The following is a 20324-nucleotide window of genomic DNA, read 5'->3' on the forward strand; positions in this document are numbered from 1 at the left end:
GAAAGCTGACTGATCTGCAACAATTCCTGAAAACAATACAGGTTTGAGAAATTCTTCCAAGTGACACATCCTGACGTAACAGCTGCATTAGTGATGGTTTTTAATTCTATGTGACACCACATCTGTGTGACAACAGGTTTCCAAAAATCTTGTGTCTAAAGCAGTATGTTCATGAACAAACTGGTTTGTATTTTATCCTGCAATCAGTTTTATCAACAGAAGTTTGTAATACAATGTATTCTGCATCGATTAATCCACCACCCAGCCTGGGCTGAGCTTTCACCTGTTCAATTTACAGTTAACTACTATGTACCTACTGACAGATATTGTAACAGAAAGAAAAAAGGGTTCACAATATAAATAGGTTTATTATTATTTCAATTGAATACATAGATTTCTCTGTTTGTAATATAGTTTTAATAAAAGTTCAGTTGGGGAAAAAAAACAGTTCATTTGCCATGAGGAGAAATTTCCAAAAAGCTGATTTATAAGAAACTGAGGAGGCAGCCATAAAGTTCTCAGCTTCATAATTAAGGAGTCCTTGCAATTCCCAAACCAGGTATTTGCAGAGATGCACTCCCTGTCTGCAGCAGGGAACCTGAGCTTGTTAAGGAGTCCCTTAGCCTGACGAGTCGTTCTGAAATTCATTGCATGTGAGTCCTGCAGCTAGCCTTCCCCCAGACTTGTAGCCCATGAAACCAAGATCTACCCCTGCCGCTTAAAAGGCAGTTATTAACAGCAAAACTGCTCCTATCCTGAAATAGGTCCCAAACTGTTAAATAGTTAAGCATAAGTCACAAATTCAGAAGTCAAGTAGAGAGGAGGCAAAAAAATTAATCAGGAAAATGTAGGATTGCAACCCCAGGTCTGCACTGAAGAACAGCTTCATGTTGTTTCAAACTCACTGCTCACATCCCTCACCAGGGTTCGTTAACAAGCCTTGAAACGATTATTGGCCCATCCCACCAGACTCCACCCAACCTACTCCCAACATCACTATCCATCACTAACCAGCTATGACCGCTTGCTGAAAAATTCTGAGATGCTCTTTGGCCACTGACAAGTTAGGTCCCAGGAGAAAAAAATTTTCAGAATTCCCACTGAAAAAAAGTTTTATTTTATTTTTCTAGTGAGGGGGTGAATGCTGAGGATCAGGGAAAGAGAGCAGGAAGACCTTATATCAGAACTATCTTGTCAGTATTCCCAAGACAGACACCAAGCCCCTGTGACTTTGCCCTGTCATGACTATAAGCATCTACAATAACCATTATTTGGCCATGATGTACTGACAATTTCTATAAAATTGCATTATCCATCTATACCTTTACCTTGGTCATGGTTTTTTTTCCCCTTTTTGAACAGTATTTCAAAATTGGAAACATAAAGCATTCAAACAGAAAAACATGTTTGTATTTTAGAAGAAATTTTGAAGACATTTTTAATTTTGAAACTCAAATTTGCTGGAGCTCAAGTGGCCGCATTTCACAGGCAAGAGGAGAGGTTTTGAAATAGACAGTTGCTCTCTAAGGCAAGACATTCATGTTATCCAGTGTCTGAACTCAAATGGACTGACTGCAAACAAAACTCCATTTGCTTAAGTTTTCATTCACAAAAGCAATTCTTTTAGTATTTGTTTTGTACACGTGAATGACTGAACCACTGGATAACGCTATTATAAGAGATACTAATATTAAATAATAGGTATGTTCTGCTAAAAATGTTACATTCAGAAACACTTTAGGAAGTGCCACACAGTTACTACACATGTTCCACATTTTCTTTCCGAGGTAAATACCCTGGGAGTTCAAAATTGTTAACTGGTACCAAAATCTCCCTTGTTATCAGTTTCAACCCCTCCCAAACCAGTGAAGAAACAGCAGCAATTCCCCATCTATAAATCACGCAGGCTCAGCTTCAACAGCTTACTAGAAGAAAAACAACAGAGAACTTGAGATTTAGTGGTCTTCTATGCAGAGCAAGCCCCCATCCCTTGGTTCTTCACTTTTTAAAAAAGTTAAGAGAAATTAACAGAGTAACCCAAAGAGCTCCAGGACTCCATGCTAACTATTCTGCATTCAAACATGCGCAACGGCTGTAACGTAAGGCTATAACCAGGACCACGCTTAGCAGAACATAAAAAGCTTATCCTTTCTAAGTTAAATCACACAAATAGTACAGGCTAGTCAGTTCATTGCAATTTAAGAGAAATGGCAAAGCTCGTTATGTTATTTTTTTAAATTAAATGAGAAAGCAAAACGTAGCAGGCAACATGCATGACTATGCTACTTATATCACAACGTCAGTAAACAGGCAATAAAACACAAAAGCTCACCACCCCCCGCGAGAGCCTACTGCACAGAAAGCCCTCGTAAGATTCACTCCTACAATGCAGTTAAGTAGAAGATTTCAGCAAAGGATGCACAAAAAAACATTTAGCAGACTTAACAATTTGATTTAAACAAGAGTCCTGAGAGTTTAACAAATGTTCAACAGCATACGCATAACATTTACAACAAGAAAGAAGAAAGGCACCTGGAGACATCTGACACTGGGCATGCTCTGCAGGCATCTCAGTGCGCACATGCTCTCTACCAGGTTGGAGCAGCCTAGCCACAAAGACCTTGGCACAGAACACTGCAGGGTGACAAAAAGGAAGGAAGAGAAGAAGCAGTTAGATGCCACAACAAATCACTCAAGGCAGGCAACTCATTAGTACGTTAACGTGGGTACTTATCTATGTTATTTCTACATTAATCACAAGGTTAGCGGCCAAGGGTAAAATAACCACTGAAGATCCTTTTCAAAAAATAAGCCATCCCTCTGTCCTAGCAAGGATAATGAGCCGATTTTCCTCATTTGCAACCGCTTGGCTTTAGTGCCCAGCTGAACATTAGAACTTACTACCAGTAGTACCAGCGTTGTTACAGTTTGGCTCCATCAGCTCAGCAATGCATCCATACGCTGCTACTGACAAAAGAAGTCCTGCTGCAGCGGGGGAAGGTGCCTTACCCAGCAAACTGGCCTGGCCGTAATTGCTCGCGAGGCTTTTACCTTTGCAGTCACCCTCGGGGAACACGAGTGCAGGAGCTTTTCATTAGGGTGGCAAGTCTTTAGAATACAACCTGGAGGAGCTTCGGTAATTAAGCGCTGGCACCCCGCACTGTCTCAACTTTCTCCAACAATTTGTGCTGATTTATTCTGACAGCAAAGCTGACATTAACTTCTGAGGTTACAGTCTATGGATTGGGATACTGACACAACCAAAAAATGTGAGGATTTTTTAGAGAGGAACAACATCTAGCTAAGTTCAAATTGCAAGAGCAAGTTCTGCTTAGTCAAGATGCACAGTATCCTGATTAAATGGATTATTGGGGAAAAAAGTTTGTATTATCAGTTGAGGGTATCCTAAAGCCCAATTATACCCTAACTACATTTGTTACTTGTACCACCACCCACGCCAGAAACAACCAAGTTTAACTACCAGTCTCCACATTGCTGAAACTAGAAGTAACGAAAAGTTTGGAAATCCTTTTTATTTCTTTTCTGAAGCTGAAGAAATTTGCTGCAGACAGACTCCTCAAACCTTTTATAGCTCAATGATATTATTTCACAGTTCCTTTTAAGGACAGAATAGTACAGACACTACATAACCATCAGATAAAGTTAGGGAAAAGGATTCAATTCCTCACTACCAAGCAGTGCACAAACCCAGCTCTAAAATTTGGCACGGACAGAGCTTTCAGTATTTTTCACACAGGATTCCAATTTAGTTATAAAAAAACACCAAATCTTTAAAAGAAAAATCCTGCACCAAGTGGAATAACTGGAGGTGAAGACTGAATATCAAAATAAATCAGTTTTCCATTATTAAAAGTTTCTTAAAGATTAGAGAAATGGGATTTTTCATTTAGCTATCAAGTAATTAACCCCATATATATATATATATATATATATAACTACTCTGCAATAAATTTACTTTGACATGTCCTCACACAAACACTTGAAATTTAGTGCCCAGAATTTTTCTAAGACAGTCAACCAGTGACACTAGGGAAACTACCTTAATTTCAACAAGACCCCAGGAAAAAAAAAAAGATTTCTGTATTTTTAAAGAAAGATAGGACGTACTGTTCAAACCCACTGATCATGATACTGAAGATGCAGGATCTTCTATAGACCATTTACAGCTCTTCCTTCAAAAGAAAGAAGTCAAGAAACTTCCTTTCTAATCTGTTTCATTTTTTAATCTTATTTGGCACAATACCTGACTGGTGTTTCCATAACACTGAACCATCGAAATTCAGTGCATCACTGCAGCTATTTACTAAAGCCCAAATACGTTTTTGCATTTTTAAACATATAGGACCAGTAAAAATTTTAATTTTGCTCACCTCACTTAGTAGCAGTCATTGATCAAGAAACACAACAAATTTCTCTCCTAAGATTTTCAGATAAGATGTACAAACTGTGCTTATAACCTGTCTAATGAATCTACACCTACAAGAGTCCACAAATTATAAGATAAAAATCACTGGTTTAGGTTATTAGACTGTGTTTTCTTTTAGGAACTACTTGAGCTGAATAAGCAGAATTTTAAGAACTTAAGAGAAATATTGGTAACTTGAGAAAAATTTTTAATTTCGTTCAAACTACATTAGACACAGGGGCCATTTCCATGACAAGTTTAAGCCACACAAAAACCTTTCCACAGTGTTACGAAACCCTGAATAAAAGGATTTATAAAAATCACTGGACACTTAGCTGTAGCAATGATATTGCACAATATTACAAATTAAATATTGCATTCTACTTCACACTAAAACAGGAATGTGCAAGTATTTGTGCACTTCATGGACATGCTATTTCTTGACCCTGCTTGCACAGGAACTGTCATAAATAAAAGCATAATAGTGTACTAAAGATTTAATTTCTGCGTAACAAGAACCTGAGCTTATGCCTTCACTTTTCACTTGCCTTTTGTCAGGATCCCAGGGAGCTGCAGCACTTTTAATAAAGTTTGGGAATGGGAAAATGACATTGGCCAACAAGTATAATATTAAATGCACATATAAGCCAGTGTCAATCCCTCCGGCAGACAGCAGAACCGTACAGCCTAAGATAAGGCCAATCGAAACTCAAATTTTAAAGAACAAACTCCCATTAAAATAGCTGGGTGTTCATCTGAACGCACCTACTTGCAGGGGAGGAGCGAGCAGATGAAAGAGGGGCTTTACAGCTTCATGGCAAGGAGTGAATGATGCTGAAAGAATAAAGACAAATAGAGAAACCCTCATGCTGATCTTTTAGATGCCTTATGTCCGGAAAGATTAATACATTGATTTTATTATTATATAATTGATTGTAATTCTATACACAAAGAACTGCTTTGGTGGTCCAGCCTCAGGAATTACGTTTGAAGATTTAAATCTCAAATTTAACAAACCTACGCAAATGCTTGCGTTTGCATTCGAAACTATAAATTCTCAGTCGTATCAGTAAAAAAAGAATATGCTTCAATGTCTTTAAAGGTCAGATGCTAAGAACTTCTTATATTAATAGTAAAGCACGCAGCAGTGTTCTTCCAATAAATCATCTTGGTAGGTGGTAACTTGTAGGATAGAGGCACCAAAAAAAAACCCAACCCAAACCTATCAGCCCCTGAACAATCCAAAGGTTTTATTCACCTTGTACTTCTCGTAGGTGTACAGCACTGATATTTTGGTAAAGCACTGAAAAATGTCCAGAAACCCTTAATTTCAGTGCATTTGAAATTAAGAATTATGTCCAAACAGAAATACTCACACTTTCTTACTCCTAGAAGAAACAAAAACAAAAACCAAACCATATATTGCTCAAGAAATGAATACAGACTATAGCCTGTGTTCCTGATGGAGTTAACACACCTTTGATATCCAGCGATGGAAATATTGCAAAGTCATAATTATAAATGATAGCATTTACATAACCAAGCCTTACTGCTGGAAGTTTTATAAAGTATTTCTAAAACTTGGAATTTTTCACCACATTTTATTTATTCAAGATAATTTAAGTAATCAAAATTTATTGGTGTGTTTATAGTTTGGGAAATTCTGTTCTTAAGGCAAAAATATCCTTGCTTTTGAAAATCAGTTTCTAGACAGAGTTGAAAAAAGATTGGCGAGGGGAGGTATTTTGGAATTTCAAAGAAAAACACAGTAAAACAAATGAAGGAGCTAATTTACTCTGTTTCATTAAGGAGCATTACTAATTAAATTAATTCACTCCTCGTGCAACAACTTTTTCCTTATGCAGTTTATTACAAAATTAAATTGAACACAAGAACCTAACAAATCATTCACATTTACAAATCCTGAAGTCTGAAATGCTTTCCCCAACTTTCTTGTGACAACAAACCAGCTCCTCAGGTTAGTTTATGTTCTGGCTGCCCATAAAGGTACAAATAGAGATTGGGACTGGTAAAGTCAGGTACAACCAAAAAACTTCAACCTTCACTCTGAATTCTCGTCAGGTTTTTAGCTGTAAGAAACTTGAATGCTACTCAACATTGGTAATTTACTGTTTAGCTTACTCTGATTTAGGCCTGGACCAACAGAACTGATACTGCTTTATTTCCATTAGCACTTAATATCGATAAATTCATGGGGTAACTGCTGTTACGTAAAACACTCTCTATGGCTGGGAATGACAGGCTCAGTCAGCTCAGATTTAATCCTGAAAAAGGGGGTATGCTGAAAAGCAAACCTAGACTTAAGGATAGTATAAGCGTTCATGAAAGCTATATGGTCCTAAGCCAAATTTAGTACCAAGCTCAGATCTTAGTTTCTCAAAAATCAGCATTAAGCACAACAAGACAGAAAAAAATACACCACTAACACTGTTCAAAGGCCTTCAGTATTATTTTACACTCGGCAGGGAATAGTTGCCAACTACTCAGCAAACTCCATCCCCTTTTGCTAGCTGGGATATCATCCAGATCTTACCTGGTGTTTTTACCTCAAGTGATTCATTCACCATAGTGACAAGCAGAACAGTGCTGAACCAACTAGATATCGGAACAAGCAGTCTGAATATTTGCAAAAGGTGGAAAAGTAAAAATGTCAAAGTGTACTCTCAATCGTGAGCAGTTAATTGGAAATGAAGTGTGGAGGCATGCACGTAACACAGACACGCGTGTTCCACAAGTGACAGCCTGGCTTAGCACGGTAACACATTCACTACGCTGCACGTTTTGGCACAACATCGAATATCTTTGCTGAGGACTCGAAAACAAAGAAACAATTTACGTCAGACCAATAGCAGTACTTTGTACTCATCCCATTCTCATCTCAAAACCAAGTTGTCCCTTGAGAGATGCGGTGTATTCACATGCTCCACACCAGTTTGTTGGAATCGGTGCCAGCACATCACTACCTTTTGCATGTCCAAAATGCAATCTCACGTCCAGTCTTGAGTGTCTGATTTGAAAGGCTGTTGGAGTACCATTCGTACAACGTATTTCCAAAATCCATGGAGTTTTCCATGTGCATTCCAGCGTTCTGCTTCGATTTAAGAACAGCTACATTCTCAGGTCAAAAAAGTAGTCTTAGATGTAATCTACTCTTGCAATTCTGTCCTTCGACAAACTACAAATGCAAAAGTGAATGTCTCAAAAATAAGTATCCACAGAGTACCAAACTCATTTTAACTTGTGAAATGGTTTTGATTATTCCTTTATTGTTATCAGATGATTCTAAAAAACCAGGCAACCAATAGCTGAGACACACTTCCATTAGAAAACTCTATTTAGCTAAATGATTGCCATTCATAATAAAAATCACTCAATGTTACAACCTTCCAACAGCCATTCAAGATCTGCACATAAGCTTCTTGCATTTGGGGGAAAAACACTAAGTGAGGAATCGGGAAATTTAAAGCAAGACAAAGGGAAAATAATTTATCAGATAAATTCTCCTCATTACCACACCGTTCTTCTAGATAGGACAATGAATTCACAGAAGGGTGATGGATAACGCAGTCCCACTCCGCTCCCGAAGATCAAAGTATGCGTTTGCTACAACAGAATGAATGCTACAAAAGGAATATGGGTTCAGTAGAGAAAAGATTAAATGCTTTCTTTGAATATAACAACAATCTTACTCCATTATAATTTATTCATCAGGACAAGACTCATGAGAGGCAGTAGCTCATTTTCAGGAAGATACAAAAGACCAGGAAGAAAATCCTAATATGTTTACGTAAGTCACTCAATGTTAACTGAAATAATCTGAATTTTCCAAAATACATCCCAATTCCAGTTTCAAAACTCCAGAAGTGTAATATTCCTTTCTGCATTAACATATCCTACGTTACATAAAAAAGGCCATTTCAAAAGAAAAATGGCTTTCACATGCTCCTACGCAGCAGGAACAGAGGTGTTACAGACATCTACAGACAGCAGCACACCTGCTCGTAGTAAATCATAACTGGGGAAAAAAAAGAGGAACACTGAAAAGAGACCTAGCGCTGCCAACTGAAACAGTAGAAACTTTGAGTGAATAAGTTAAACGCTTAGAAAAACGTGGCTCAAATTTGTCTAAGATGTTAGAAGTTGTCTTAGACTCTTTTCTGTAATAAGTGTTTAAGGATGAGGCCTAACACAATCTAAAAATAACATTAACCCCATCTAAAAATCTAGTATAGACAAGGCAGCACACACTTTAAATTGATGAGTTTAAATGCACGTCAAGTCTGGGCTCAGCACGTACTAAAATGCTAGCTTCACATTCAGGGTTTGTACATCAAATGCTGCGGAGGAATATTGATGTAGCCTTTGATAGCTGACTTATATTTTGCTTTTTGAAATGTAAGGTTCAAAACCTGGGCAAGAATTAAGCCTCCAACCTGCATATACTTGCACTCAAGTTCAACTTAGCTTTACTACTGCCTTTGATAGGACTGTTTCATGTTTCAAAAAGTTAAGCAATATTAAATATCATAACATCAGGGATCTTAATCAGGAGTACACATTTACGCTTCCCCTTTTTTCCCCCCTCAGTGTATTTTAAATTATTTCCTCTTTTCAGTTTTCATCATCATAGATGCCAAGTTCACTTCTGCCTCCCCATTCTCTCATTTTAGAAAAAGGCACACCCTGAACAGCAAATAGAAGATATTATTTTGCAGTGTTAACTCCCAAGGTGAGTCTGATTGGTGTGTGGGACAAATTCAATTTGATGTTAGACAAGACTGCAAGAAATGTGTCAGACTAAGGTTAATGAGTATCCCCCTTAGATTTTTCCCTCAGATTTTTTTAAAGAATCATACTAAAAAGGCATGCCCAAGACTTCTCCACCCTAAGCAGATAAAACTCAAGTCCTCAAAAAATCAAACCAGGAAACAACCGTACCCTGTGCACAAATAATTCATTACATATGTATTCATCAATTAAATTCAAGTATAATTTTTGCACAAAATACCACGCCAGCAAAACAAACGCAGAGCTAAAACAATACATGAGATCAACAGCACCTACAAGAGTTTCTTCTACAGTAGATTAAATACTGAGGCCTTAACATTTGCTTTAATAGCTGTCTACAAGAGAGAACACTCAAGCGGCTTAGCGTTATTGCTATTACTACCAAAAGGAGTTGAGGCATACAGCTTCGTACTAACTTTAGAAATAAGTCGCCAAGTTCATTAAAGCACTACCTTACAATAAAGCTGGGCGTTAGGACAGGTGCAGGTCTCTCATTCACACCAGATATTTAATTTCCTATCAGCCAGGGACCAGCTTTCCCTCTTAATGCACACAAATACCTTCCAAACTTGTCTTTAAGGTAACATGTCGTAGCCTTTTACAACCATCTCAAAATCTCAGATGAACGTGACTCAAAATACAACCATACTTCCCCTACTCTGAAATAAACCTGCTATAACTTTGAAGCTCCTCTTGAAAACCGTGCCTTACAACTGGCTCAGCTACGCTTTGAAAACAACTAGGAACAGAACTTTTATGCTGAAATCTCATGAAGGATTTAAAAGGCTGACTCCAAGTGCTGCCCACAACAGAATTTCAACTGGCATTTTCAGCGGGATAAAGCTACAGGAATTTGTACTACGAACAACTCGACAAGTTCACTAAATTTCTGATGAACTCATCAGAGAACACAGCCAGAAAGCAGAGCAGACAGCTATTACTTTCCTGAACTTGACTGAGAAGTTCAACGAAGTTATTAGTAAGGCTGCTTTCTCCTTTCAGAAGCAGGATTTGTAAATCCTTTGCTTAGTGCCCCTGTACCTGTAGATGCTGCTTGCCAGCTCCGCCGAAGGCGAGTCTACCTTAGGTTCCCACATCTGTTTTTCACAGTAGATCTGCAATTTCCTAATAAACTGCACGTGTATTTACTGAATATGCCCCTCCTTGCTCTAAGCTCAGCAGCTAACTTGCCGTGTTCTAACACTTCAGGGACATGAAGCAGTTAAAGCAAGATACTGAATTTGCGGACAAACTCATCTAAGCAGAAGCAGCAAGGTATAGTACAGGGTGACTTCTTACCTGAAACTTTGTTTCTGGGCTTCAGATCCACCAATCCAGAATGAAAGGGGATTCGAATGGGTTTTCCTTCTCAGACTTGTCTGTTAAAAGAGAGCAGCCAATCATCTTCAGCTTGGTGTACCTACTTCTTTCTTGAACGAAATCCCAATTACGTACTCCTAATGCTGTTAGAGAGACAAAGCAGCCTAGGCGCCTTACCAGTCCAGTCACAACTACGTTAGTGGGGTCATCGGATTGGTGGATCTAAGACAAAGAAATGGATTTACAGCCAAGAAATTGCTCTTTCCCCTGCCCTGAATCACCCAACGCACAACAGGTGTTTTGGGGCAACAGCTCACTTGGCAAAGATTAAGGAAGATGAGAAGAAACTACAAACTAAAGCTTCAACTGCCAGCTTCCACCTCACAAGCCTGCTCCAGGAACTGCCAGAACAGGAACACACAGGTTTTCAAGAGTCCAATACAGTTCTCCTAATTCGCCATATACATGCTCTAAAGCATTTTATTGCAATGATTATTTCCCTCTTTCCAGACTCAAAGTGATCTGACTTGCCTTACATATCTGCAGCACAAAGACGGAGTCTTCAAGACACTTATGATCTGAATGACAGCACTGAAGTCAGTAAATTTTCAGTCTCGTCGTGTCTCTGGAAAACAATCTCGAGCTAGGAGAGAGTAAACCAAGGCATGCTACTCCTGAGACAAGAAAAAGTCACCTTTTACTGAGCAAGATGATGAAAGGCCTTCATCCAGTACTTTCAGCAGAACACTTAAAGTGACTAATTTAAAGCAGCTTTAACAATAACACCGAAGAGAAGATGGAGTCTGCAGCAAGCCCACACTATGTGTGTAACAGAAAGCGTATCCTAGAGAGACCAGACTGTGCACCTTCCAGTCACATCTTCAAAAAGCTTGCGCTATGCCCTACAAAATTACCCCTAACAGCAGCCAGAAGCAACAGCAATATTTTCTAGAGCATAATGCTGCAACGTCCACAGAAGAATATGCCACCGCTGGCTCTCACCCTTTCCTCCGGTCTCCGACCCCTCCGGAGAGCTGAACCAAGCGTTCCTTGGCCTCCACAACCGTGTCGCACATCTCAAAGCATCAGCAGCTTGGAGAAGGGTGGGAGGAACTGCCACTGTTCACAGCTGTGCCAAGAAACTGTGTCGATGAGGACAGCCCTGTCCCTGACTGCCCAGAGATACCCAAAGAAAGGAACGTCAACATGGGGCGGTTTTCTGCTTTTCTACCACTGGTAAAGCAACAGGCGACTACGGGGCGACATTTCAAGGACAAAGCAGCACTGTAAGCCTGATACCGTGTCCAATCCAGGATTTTTAAGGCTGCCAAGTAAAGTGATAAGATGTCAAGGCATATGACTCAGAATTTTAAGAGTACAGTGTAGCTCAGTAAGAAGCCAGCTATCAAAATTACATAAATGTACAGATTTGCTAAGTCACAACAGAGCCAGCAGTGTGATGGAAGGAGAGGCACATCACCACGAAGGCATTCCTTAGATGTATTCGCAAGTGTTACAGCACAGGCCTGATTTTTGTCTCGAGAAGTACTGGAGTGATGGAGACTGCCTGAATATCAAGTCTCCCTGACCAGTCCTTTGCTTCCCAAACAGAATTACCTAAAAGATTCTCTATAAAATACAAGCTGTAATTGTAACTTAAGTTTTCAAACAGATTCTGAGTTTAGGTTTTCAAAAAGCTGTAGGTATTTTTGTCTGGAATCTTTAAATTGGTGTGACTGAACAGAAGATTTGAACAAGGTATCATCGTGCGAGGCATCCTGACATACAAACATACGCCTCACAAAAAGGCAAAGAACGCAAGTCATCACCATGTCTTTTGTAACAGAACTCCACATCCAAGAACTTCTCAACAGCACGAAACTCAGAGCGCAGCCCCGCAACTCATAACACTGACTATATAGTTGTGTTTCTCCTCTAAGTCAACGAACAAAACAAAACCTTGTAGCATTGCCACAGCTAGAAGTTGACCCAAAAAGCATTTTTCACCAGTTTACCCAGAAAGTACATCAGTCCCTATTCCTAGCAAGTAGGTAGCGACCCACATCTCACAAATTTCTGTCTGTATTCGTACAAAAAAAATGGGCCCAGGAAGCTGAACTACTCTTTGACCCCCAATAAAAACATTAATTTCCTGAGGCAGAAGTACAGGGATCTGAGGGGACCTGGACTAAGAAAGCAATGAAGAAACAGCACGCCTTCAAACACTCCCATCGTTAATTTAGCCTGCAGGAGAAGCAAATTAAGTTTCCAAAACGAGTCAGCGCTTTTTTGTTGTTAAAACACAAACGGCATTGTGTTATTTTTGCGTTATCTGGTCTCGGTCATGCACTACTCATACTGGGCAATGTGTGGAAGTAGTACAGGCAAACGGAGTAGGCTGTCAGATGTTGCACCACTGAGCTAATAAATACACCAATAAACCGGGGAAGGAAGGGATTTTCCAGAAAAAGTGGATTTTCTGTGAATAATGAGGTACTATCAATACTATGAAAATCAAACCGAGAAATCAGATTATATAACAACATAAACAGTGGCATTAGTATAAAGAAGACATCGCCAGAGAAAAAAGCTGGAACATAAGTATTGTTATTAATCAGCATTTGTTTAAACAAGTCGGTAAATATTCACTTTCCCCTTCAATTTATTTTCTCCCTTGCAACAACAAAAAAAGTACTTGTCACAGAGCAGCCCTCTTATAACCATGGTCTCTTGTTCTCTCCCACACGTCATTCTTCTCACACTGGCACATTTGCTGCAACATCCATTTCAATTTAAAACCCACCAGCCATCTCCCTTCGCACGCTGCCGCACGAGCGCTCAAAGCGGCACAGGAAGATGAAACTGCAAACGCCAAAGCAACAGTGACCTCCAAACCCTACAGCAATAAACGGAACGCATCAAAAGGCACACGTCGGGTTGGTTTAACAAGCAGCGAAGGTGTTTTGGAAAACACACACGACATTAAAAGGTACATCCATCCTTCAAAGAACGTCCCCAAGTCTCTCTAAGGGTACAGCCCGTAACGAGGCAGTTTGTTTTGCTGAGACGCTGCTGCAACGCTCGTCGGTGACCCAAATTTTTAGCAATGTTCAACAACTCTGCCTAAGGGATACAGTCAGTACGGTCTGAAATGCAGAAATGGCATACATGTGCTTTACAGCTTTTTAAAGGAGCAACCCAATAGCACTTCAGAGGGGGCAGCTGGCGCGCACACCAGCGTGCCTGCAGAGATGGGATCTCATTCCACAGTGACACCTGGACACTGGATTTACGAGCACAACTCGGGACCTCCCGGTGCCAAGCCAGAGCTCACAGGCAACACATCGCCCTGAAAACTACCCGGCGGTGCTCACGCACACAGGAAGCTGTACACGTGGTTCAGGCAGCCGGAGAACTTTCTCTGCTGCATCTTCCTTGCTCAGCATTGTTGCAAAGGTTGGAAAATTTAGTAATGTTAGAAAATTTAACTGCATTGTGAGGCAAAAAAAAGTCTCTGAATCTTGAATGAGATTTAAAAACCCTTTGTGAAACACCAGCATTTAGTCTCCCCAAGAAACTCTAACTTCTCCCTATTAAGGACTAAAACTAATTTAGTTTCAGAATTTTCCCTACAAATGGAGCATCTGCAGTTTTCCCTCACCTGTATAAACTGATGGCTGCTGCCATAATGATCGCAAACTTCAGTAACTTTCTTCTTTATAACCTCTCTTCCGCATCTTTGTGTTGTCCTCTTCCCTTTGCCACCCCATTTCCCCACTCAGTCTATTGTTTCATCTAACCCTTCCCAAAAGATACAGCTTTCCACACTTCTTTGTCCACTTCCCTCATTTCATCATCACTCTGCTGGCTCTAAGCGCAGTTGCCTTGCTCCAGTTCATTTCTTAAGCTCTTCCTTCCCGTGCTCTGCACCGCTGCCAAAGTCAGGGCAATCTATTCTCTTTATATTTGCATCCTTCCTCTTACAGGCACTCTCTGAAATGAGACTGTCACTCCGATAGCCTGCGCAGCAGCACACATCTTACATCCCCTGCCCCAAAGGCTCGTCTGTGCCTTCCTAACAGCCATCTAACCACCACCTCTTCAGATATCTGCTCTAGCCATTTCCTTTTTCCCCCCCCATATATGAAACTGTCCAGCATGCCATCGACTGCATGCTTTGATGTCTGACATGCAGCTCTCGACTCTGCTAATTTAGCTACCAAAGATTAAAAAAAGATAACTGCAAAGCAAGTAAGATTGTTATCCTACTGAAGAAAGCACTAGTTTACACACAGGTTTACAAATGTCTTACTAACCCCCAGCCCTTGATTAAGAACCAGTCACATTTTAGCTAGAACAGTAGCTCCTTTGTTTCAGACGCAAAGACAATCGTTGCCTAGTCCATCCATATCTCTAACGCTACAGAAGTAAACTCTTTGAAGGATTCCTTTACGAACTCATGGGAAAAAATTCACAAAAAACATAACTGCCTGCTCGCCTTGCAGGGATTGAGAGAGGGAAGAAAAAAGCCAGAACATTAGAGTCCCACTGAGATATATACAGCAGCTGTATTTCAGTTCCCAAACAGAATGCTAAGATTTATTCTGCACTGTAAAGCTTTAAATAGTTTGGGGACACAGCCATCTCCAGCTGCAGTGACCCACGGAGCTTCAGGTACCCCTGGCACGATTTACTGGCAAGGCATGCCTGGGTGCAATACTTTATCCTGATTGTTACCTTTTGAATGTGAAGACCTTCAGCTCACATCAAAGTTCTGCCAGGAGAAACTGAAAGGCTTTTGGCAAGATATGCAACTATAGTTCTTCATTTATTATTTACAGAGGCACTTAAACACTGGACACTTTTACGAGACAGAGAGAGACGTTCTAGACAGTGAAGGTAGTATATTAGGAAGAATATTTTCCATATATATATAACTTCAAGATACAAATGATAATACAGTGTAAACAAGCACTTGTCAGTTTTATTCCTAGGCAGGGTCTTTCCATAACCCTTTCCTGCTACTACCACGGAGCACTGTTACACTGAATTTAAACTGCCAACTCTGCAGCAAGGGGATCTGTGGAGCACAGCATGAGCATCGAGGACACGGTGGAAAGACAGATGATAATAAGCTCAGTAAGTGTGAGAATTTACACACAGTTGGCTTCCTGCTTCAGTATCCATGTCCCATAGATGTCTGGTGGGTACAAGAGCCTGGGAGTAACAGAATTTTTTGTTTTTAACACTGTCCACATTTTGTGCTGCACACAGTTCACCCCATAAATGTGAAACTCTTTAACCTGTATTTAAAAAAAAAAAAGTATTTGCCATACTTATGTATTCTTTTACAACCACTTTAATACAAACCAAGAAGCTAATTACCCCCTCCTTTGAAAGTCTGCTGGTAAAAAAAAAAGCATGGTTCAGTGAAGCTGCCTGAGAAAATGAAAAACACAAGGCTTTTAGCAGGTATTGAAGGTAAATGCGTATAACAGGTTTGATGCGACTGAACAATACAGACTTTATACCACTTGGAATCCCTAAGTAAAAAAAAAACCAACTATTTCACAAAGCTTTGTTGTTGGTACTTCACCTAAAAAAACCAAAAAAGGTTGGTTCTTTAAAAGAGCAAAAAGGTTACAGTTATCTGATTTCACAGAGAAAATCAAAACCAGGGGAAGAAAGAGCCCTTTCAATCATTCTGGCTAGCCCTTCATCTGTTCTGGATTACTTCCTTACTACTCATTTTCTAATAGCTTGCCCACTCACACGAAGCATTTAACTGAGACAGTGTAAGTACGAAGATATCTAACTAAAACCCACCCCATCAGATATGTTGTTAGCCTAAATCTGGACACCCCACAGTCAACACAAGTTAAACTTTGAGGCCTCGTGCCTCTTGAAATCATCTCTACAGGCAATGGGTATCTTGCCTGTAGAGGCAGATACCATCTGCAAATGAAAGCCGTGAAAAGCCATCGCTGAATCAATGCTTATCACCGTTAAAATGCCTAAGTGACATGACTTACAAAACTAGAATGGGACAGGTAAAGCCTTAAGCTGTCCTAAAAGACCCAGGGACTTCAGCACACTTGCTAAAACTTCATACAGCAAATCAAAGTTGTCACTCTGAAACCTTAAAATATTTCTCTTAGATTCCAGCTTTAAAAATAGAAGAATATTATTTCCATGACTGATTTTTCTTTAAATAAATGCAAATGATCTCTCCAGTGAAGGCAGAACATCGTGTTCTGAAACTTCCGTGCAATTAACATGTTGACACGTTATCTCTCGTTTATTAGCCACTCAGCTTTATATTGTATTTGCTCCTCAGAACTTCTGCATCATACATTTGCTCCTGTATTTACTACAAATTCATCCTTGGCACTGGAGGGAAGGGATCCAAGTACCCAAAGTGCAGCAAAACCAATCTCTTATTATCAAAGAGAGGCATAAACCATCCTGGTTTTAGTAAACAATAACATTCTTAGAAAGAAAAGCATCCCCCTAAGCCTGACACGCTAAGGTGACGCCCGGTTTAAGGATGTTTGCCACCAGCCTTAACAACCGATACCAGAGTTTGCACATCCTACTGAAATCACTGACTGCAAACTCAGTCAATACGGCTTCTGCTTTGTGTATTTAAACAAATCGTCTGGAGAATCTTATCTTCTACAACACACAAGGAGGCAAAACCTGCATTTAGGAATGACTTTCAATGATTTTAGCGAAACGTTTACATTCAAACACAAGGTTTCTATGCAAGCCTTCACTACAGTTGAAATTCAATTGAACTACCAACTATATTTTAGAGAGTACCATTTTCTACTGGAAACTGCAGAATTAATTGTCTTAATTTTTTATTAATATAAATGTTTAAATTTATTAATTTCTTGTGAAAGAAAGAAAAACGTTTCTTAAATCTCCTGCTATGCAATAAAAATCTGAATAACCCCATTGATATTTGCATCGATTAGCACATTTCGCAGATCCAACTGTAAGCAGAGAGGACAACAATTATCAGGAAAAGTTACAGTCGCTTCTGCCTGTGAATCATTCAGCCCCAAACAGAAGAGACTTCGAAAAAGGGAGAGCATTTACAAACAGCCACAGAAGAAAACTGAGCGAGGCAAACGTTACCTTCCAGCCTCAAATGCTATTTTAGCACCTCACATAACCCCAGGCTGAGAAGTATTAGTAACTCTCCGTTCCAGGTAGGAAAAAAAGCCACTAGAACTGACTTTACACCTCGGAAATTTAGCAGACATCTCTTCTGTAGGCGACTCGTCCTGTAACGGATACCCGCACGCTGCCCCCAGCTTTTGTCCTCCGTGCTGCGGTCCACTAACGCGGAAACAGTTCTGATGTCACCCCCGGGTAAGTGCAAGATCACCGAATCGATAGGGCTCAGGAAAGGAGGCTCGCTGAGACCAGCGTTGAAGCTACTGGCCTCAGTGATCAGAAACAAATACAGAAAGAAACACAAAGGTCTTTTGGGGTTGCCTTTGTCTTTTTTTAATTTCTGCTTCTTGAGAGCAGACAACACTCAAAGAAAGTTCCTATTTTCCAGACCAGGTAGTTTAGCAAGAATTCTACTGGGTAAAAAACCCATTTAATGTCTCCACTGAACCCAGCTCACCTTCAGGGTGCCTTAAAAGAAAGTTTTTTCGTTTTACCACTCAATTCTGCACTATTGCATGGAATTTTGTATGTGAAAACAGATTAGGCTTATGACAAATAAATTAGAAGATATTTAATGATTATTGCTCTCTCTGCACTCCTAACTTAATTTTATTCATCTCTAAAGGCAGTAAGATTAGGGCCCCCTAATATTTGACTACAGAGATCTAAGATTTGCTTATATTAATAAAAAAAAAAACAAAACAACAAAAAAACAAACCTTCTTTTTCTATTGCTTCCATCTGGCCGCCTCGCCACTAACCCGAATTTAGCGGCGTAAGCGTTAATTAGGGGCTATAACAAACACACCAATTAGGTCTAGTTAGGTAATACGGTGTTTGCCGGACCGGAGCTCCAGCACCGGTGCTGCTCCGGGAGGACGGGACCTGCCCCCCGCCCCGGCCCGAGCCCCACCGCTGCTAGAGAAGCCCCAGATCCTCCCGCTGCAAGTTTAAATCCGCCCCCCGGGGCCGCCTCGGGCCCGCCAGCCTCCACCGGGACGGGCCCCGGGGGGGCCGGGAGGGCTCCGGCCGGGGGGCGCGGGGAGGCCCCAAGGCCCTGGAGGCGGGAGGCGGCGGGAGCCCCAGCCCCGCGCCGGGGCACTTCGGTTTCGGTTTTTGCAGCGTGCTCGTATCACCCCCGCACAGGGCGCGGTTTTCCGCGCCTCCCGGAGCGGCTCTGCCTTCTTGGGGGGCGTTTATGATTTTTTAATTTATTTCTTTTTAATGAAATTCAAGCGCTCGCCGCGCTCCGGCCTGCGCCGGGAGAACGGCCGGCCGCGGGGGGGGGCCGGGAGCGGAGCGGATCCCCCCGCGGGGCGGCGGGAGGAGCGGAACGGGGCGCGGGCGCCGCCGGCCGGGTGGGCCTGGGCCGGGGCTGAGAGCGGCCTCACCGGAGTCACCTTCGCGGCGGCGCCGGAGCCCCGCAGGCCCGGGCGCGGCGGCGGGGCCTGCGGGCGGAGAGCAGGGGATGGGGGCTGCGCGGGAGGCGGGGGGTCACTCACCATCAGCTCGATGGTCTTGTCCTCGATCACCGAGTCGGGCTCCATAGCGGCGGGCAGCTCCGCCGCGGCGCCCCGCCCGCCCCCGCCGCCTCCCCGCGCCCGCCAGGCCCCGCCGCCGCCGCCGCTCGCCCGCCCCCCCCGCCGCACACACGCGCCGACGCACGCTGCGTCCCCCGTGACGCCACGGCGCGCGGAAGAGCGGAGGCACCGCCCTTCCCGGCGCGCGCTCGTAACAGACCACAGCTCCCGGCGGCCCGCGCGGCCCCGCGCCCCCATTGGCTGCGGGCGGCTCCCGGCGTGCCCCGCGGCCGCGCGGGGGGTGCTGGGAGCAGCGGGGCCCGCTCCAGCGTCCGAGGCCGTGTGGGGCCTCACGGGGCCGCCGCGCCTCGGGCCAGAGCCGCTGCCTCCGCCGGGGCCTGTGGGGCTCCACAGAGCCCGGGGCGCGCCGGCCGCCAGCACCGGCCTGAATACCGACGACCGCGGGGCCTAACCGCTCCCGGCGTCCCTCGGGTGCCCGTTACTCCCGGGGAGCCGCCCCGTCTCCTTCAGAGCAAAGCGGCGCCTCGGCCCGAAGGCAGGGTGGCGGGAGGGCTTAACGCGGAGCGAGCAGCTGCGCAGGGGAAGAGAAGGGCCGGGAAGGACGAGGGGCCTGCCCGCGGGCTGCAGAATCGGACACAAAGAGTGTAACGGCCCTTCCGCTGCGTGCCCTACGGGGCCTGCTTGTGGAAGGGAAAATAGCGTGGGGTTTGCTGCGGACACTGGGGGTCCAAAGCACCGGGGAACACCCTTGAGGCCCCACCACGCGCTCACCCTGTGCTCTCCTGCCACACCACCTCACCGTGCTCCGCTGCCCTCCTGCCTTTTGCTGTCCTGGCTTGCTTGACAAATTGAAATAGAAGATTTTCTCCTGTTTACAATAAATTCATTTTATCTCAGTCAGTCCTAATGCCCTAGTAGTGAACCAGGAGTTGCCTTAATTTCATTTTCCTACTGTTGTACCTAGACCAGCAGAGAGCACAGAGGGAGGGCAAAACCTTCCCACAGCCAGTCCCTACGAGAATCCCTGCATCAACTACAAAGCCT

At 42.6% G+C, this 20324-nt stretch overlaps 1 protein-coding gene across 6 annotated transcripts in view; it reads right to left on the minus strand.

The window, feature by feature from the left end:
* The window catches only part of FBXW11 (F-box and WD repeat domain containing 11), a 76742-nt gene extending 57412 nt beyond the window's left edge, over positions 1-19330 (minus strand). Inside the window, exons 1-3 of one of the 6 annotated variants that reach the window (XM_068417214.1) lie at positions 19242-19330; positions 10535-10614; positions 6981-7063 (exon numbers count right to left, since the gene is read on the minus strand). Coding sequence is in view for 3 of the 6 variants with exons in the window: in XM_068417215.1 (XP_068273316.1) it covers positions 2533-2583 (51 nt within the window). In the remaining 3 variants the exon portion in view is untranslated. Of the gene's footprint in view, positions 1-2532; positions 2599-6980; positions 7064-7410; positions 7518-7958; positions 8068-10534; positions 10615-19241 lie in introns of those variants that run through there. The other 5 variants (XM_068417213.1, XM_068417212.1, XM_068417210.1 and 2 more) reach the window with 5 other exon arrangements.
* Between the last annotated feature and the right edge of the window lie 994 nt (positions 19331-20324).

The sequence above is a fragment of the Nyctibius grandis genome, chromosome 22, assembly GCF_013368605.1.
Source record: "Nyctibius grandis isolate bNycGra1 chromosome 22, bNycGra1.pri, whole genome shotgun sequence".
NCBI lineage: Eukaryota > Metazoa > Chordata > Aves > Nyctibiiformes > Nyctibiidae > Nyctibius > Nyctibius grandis.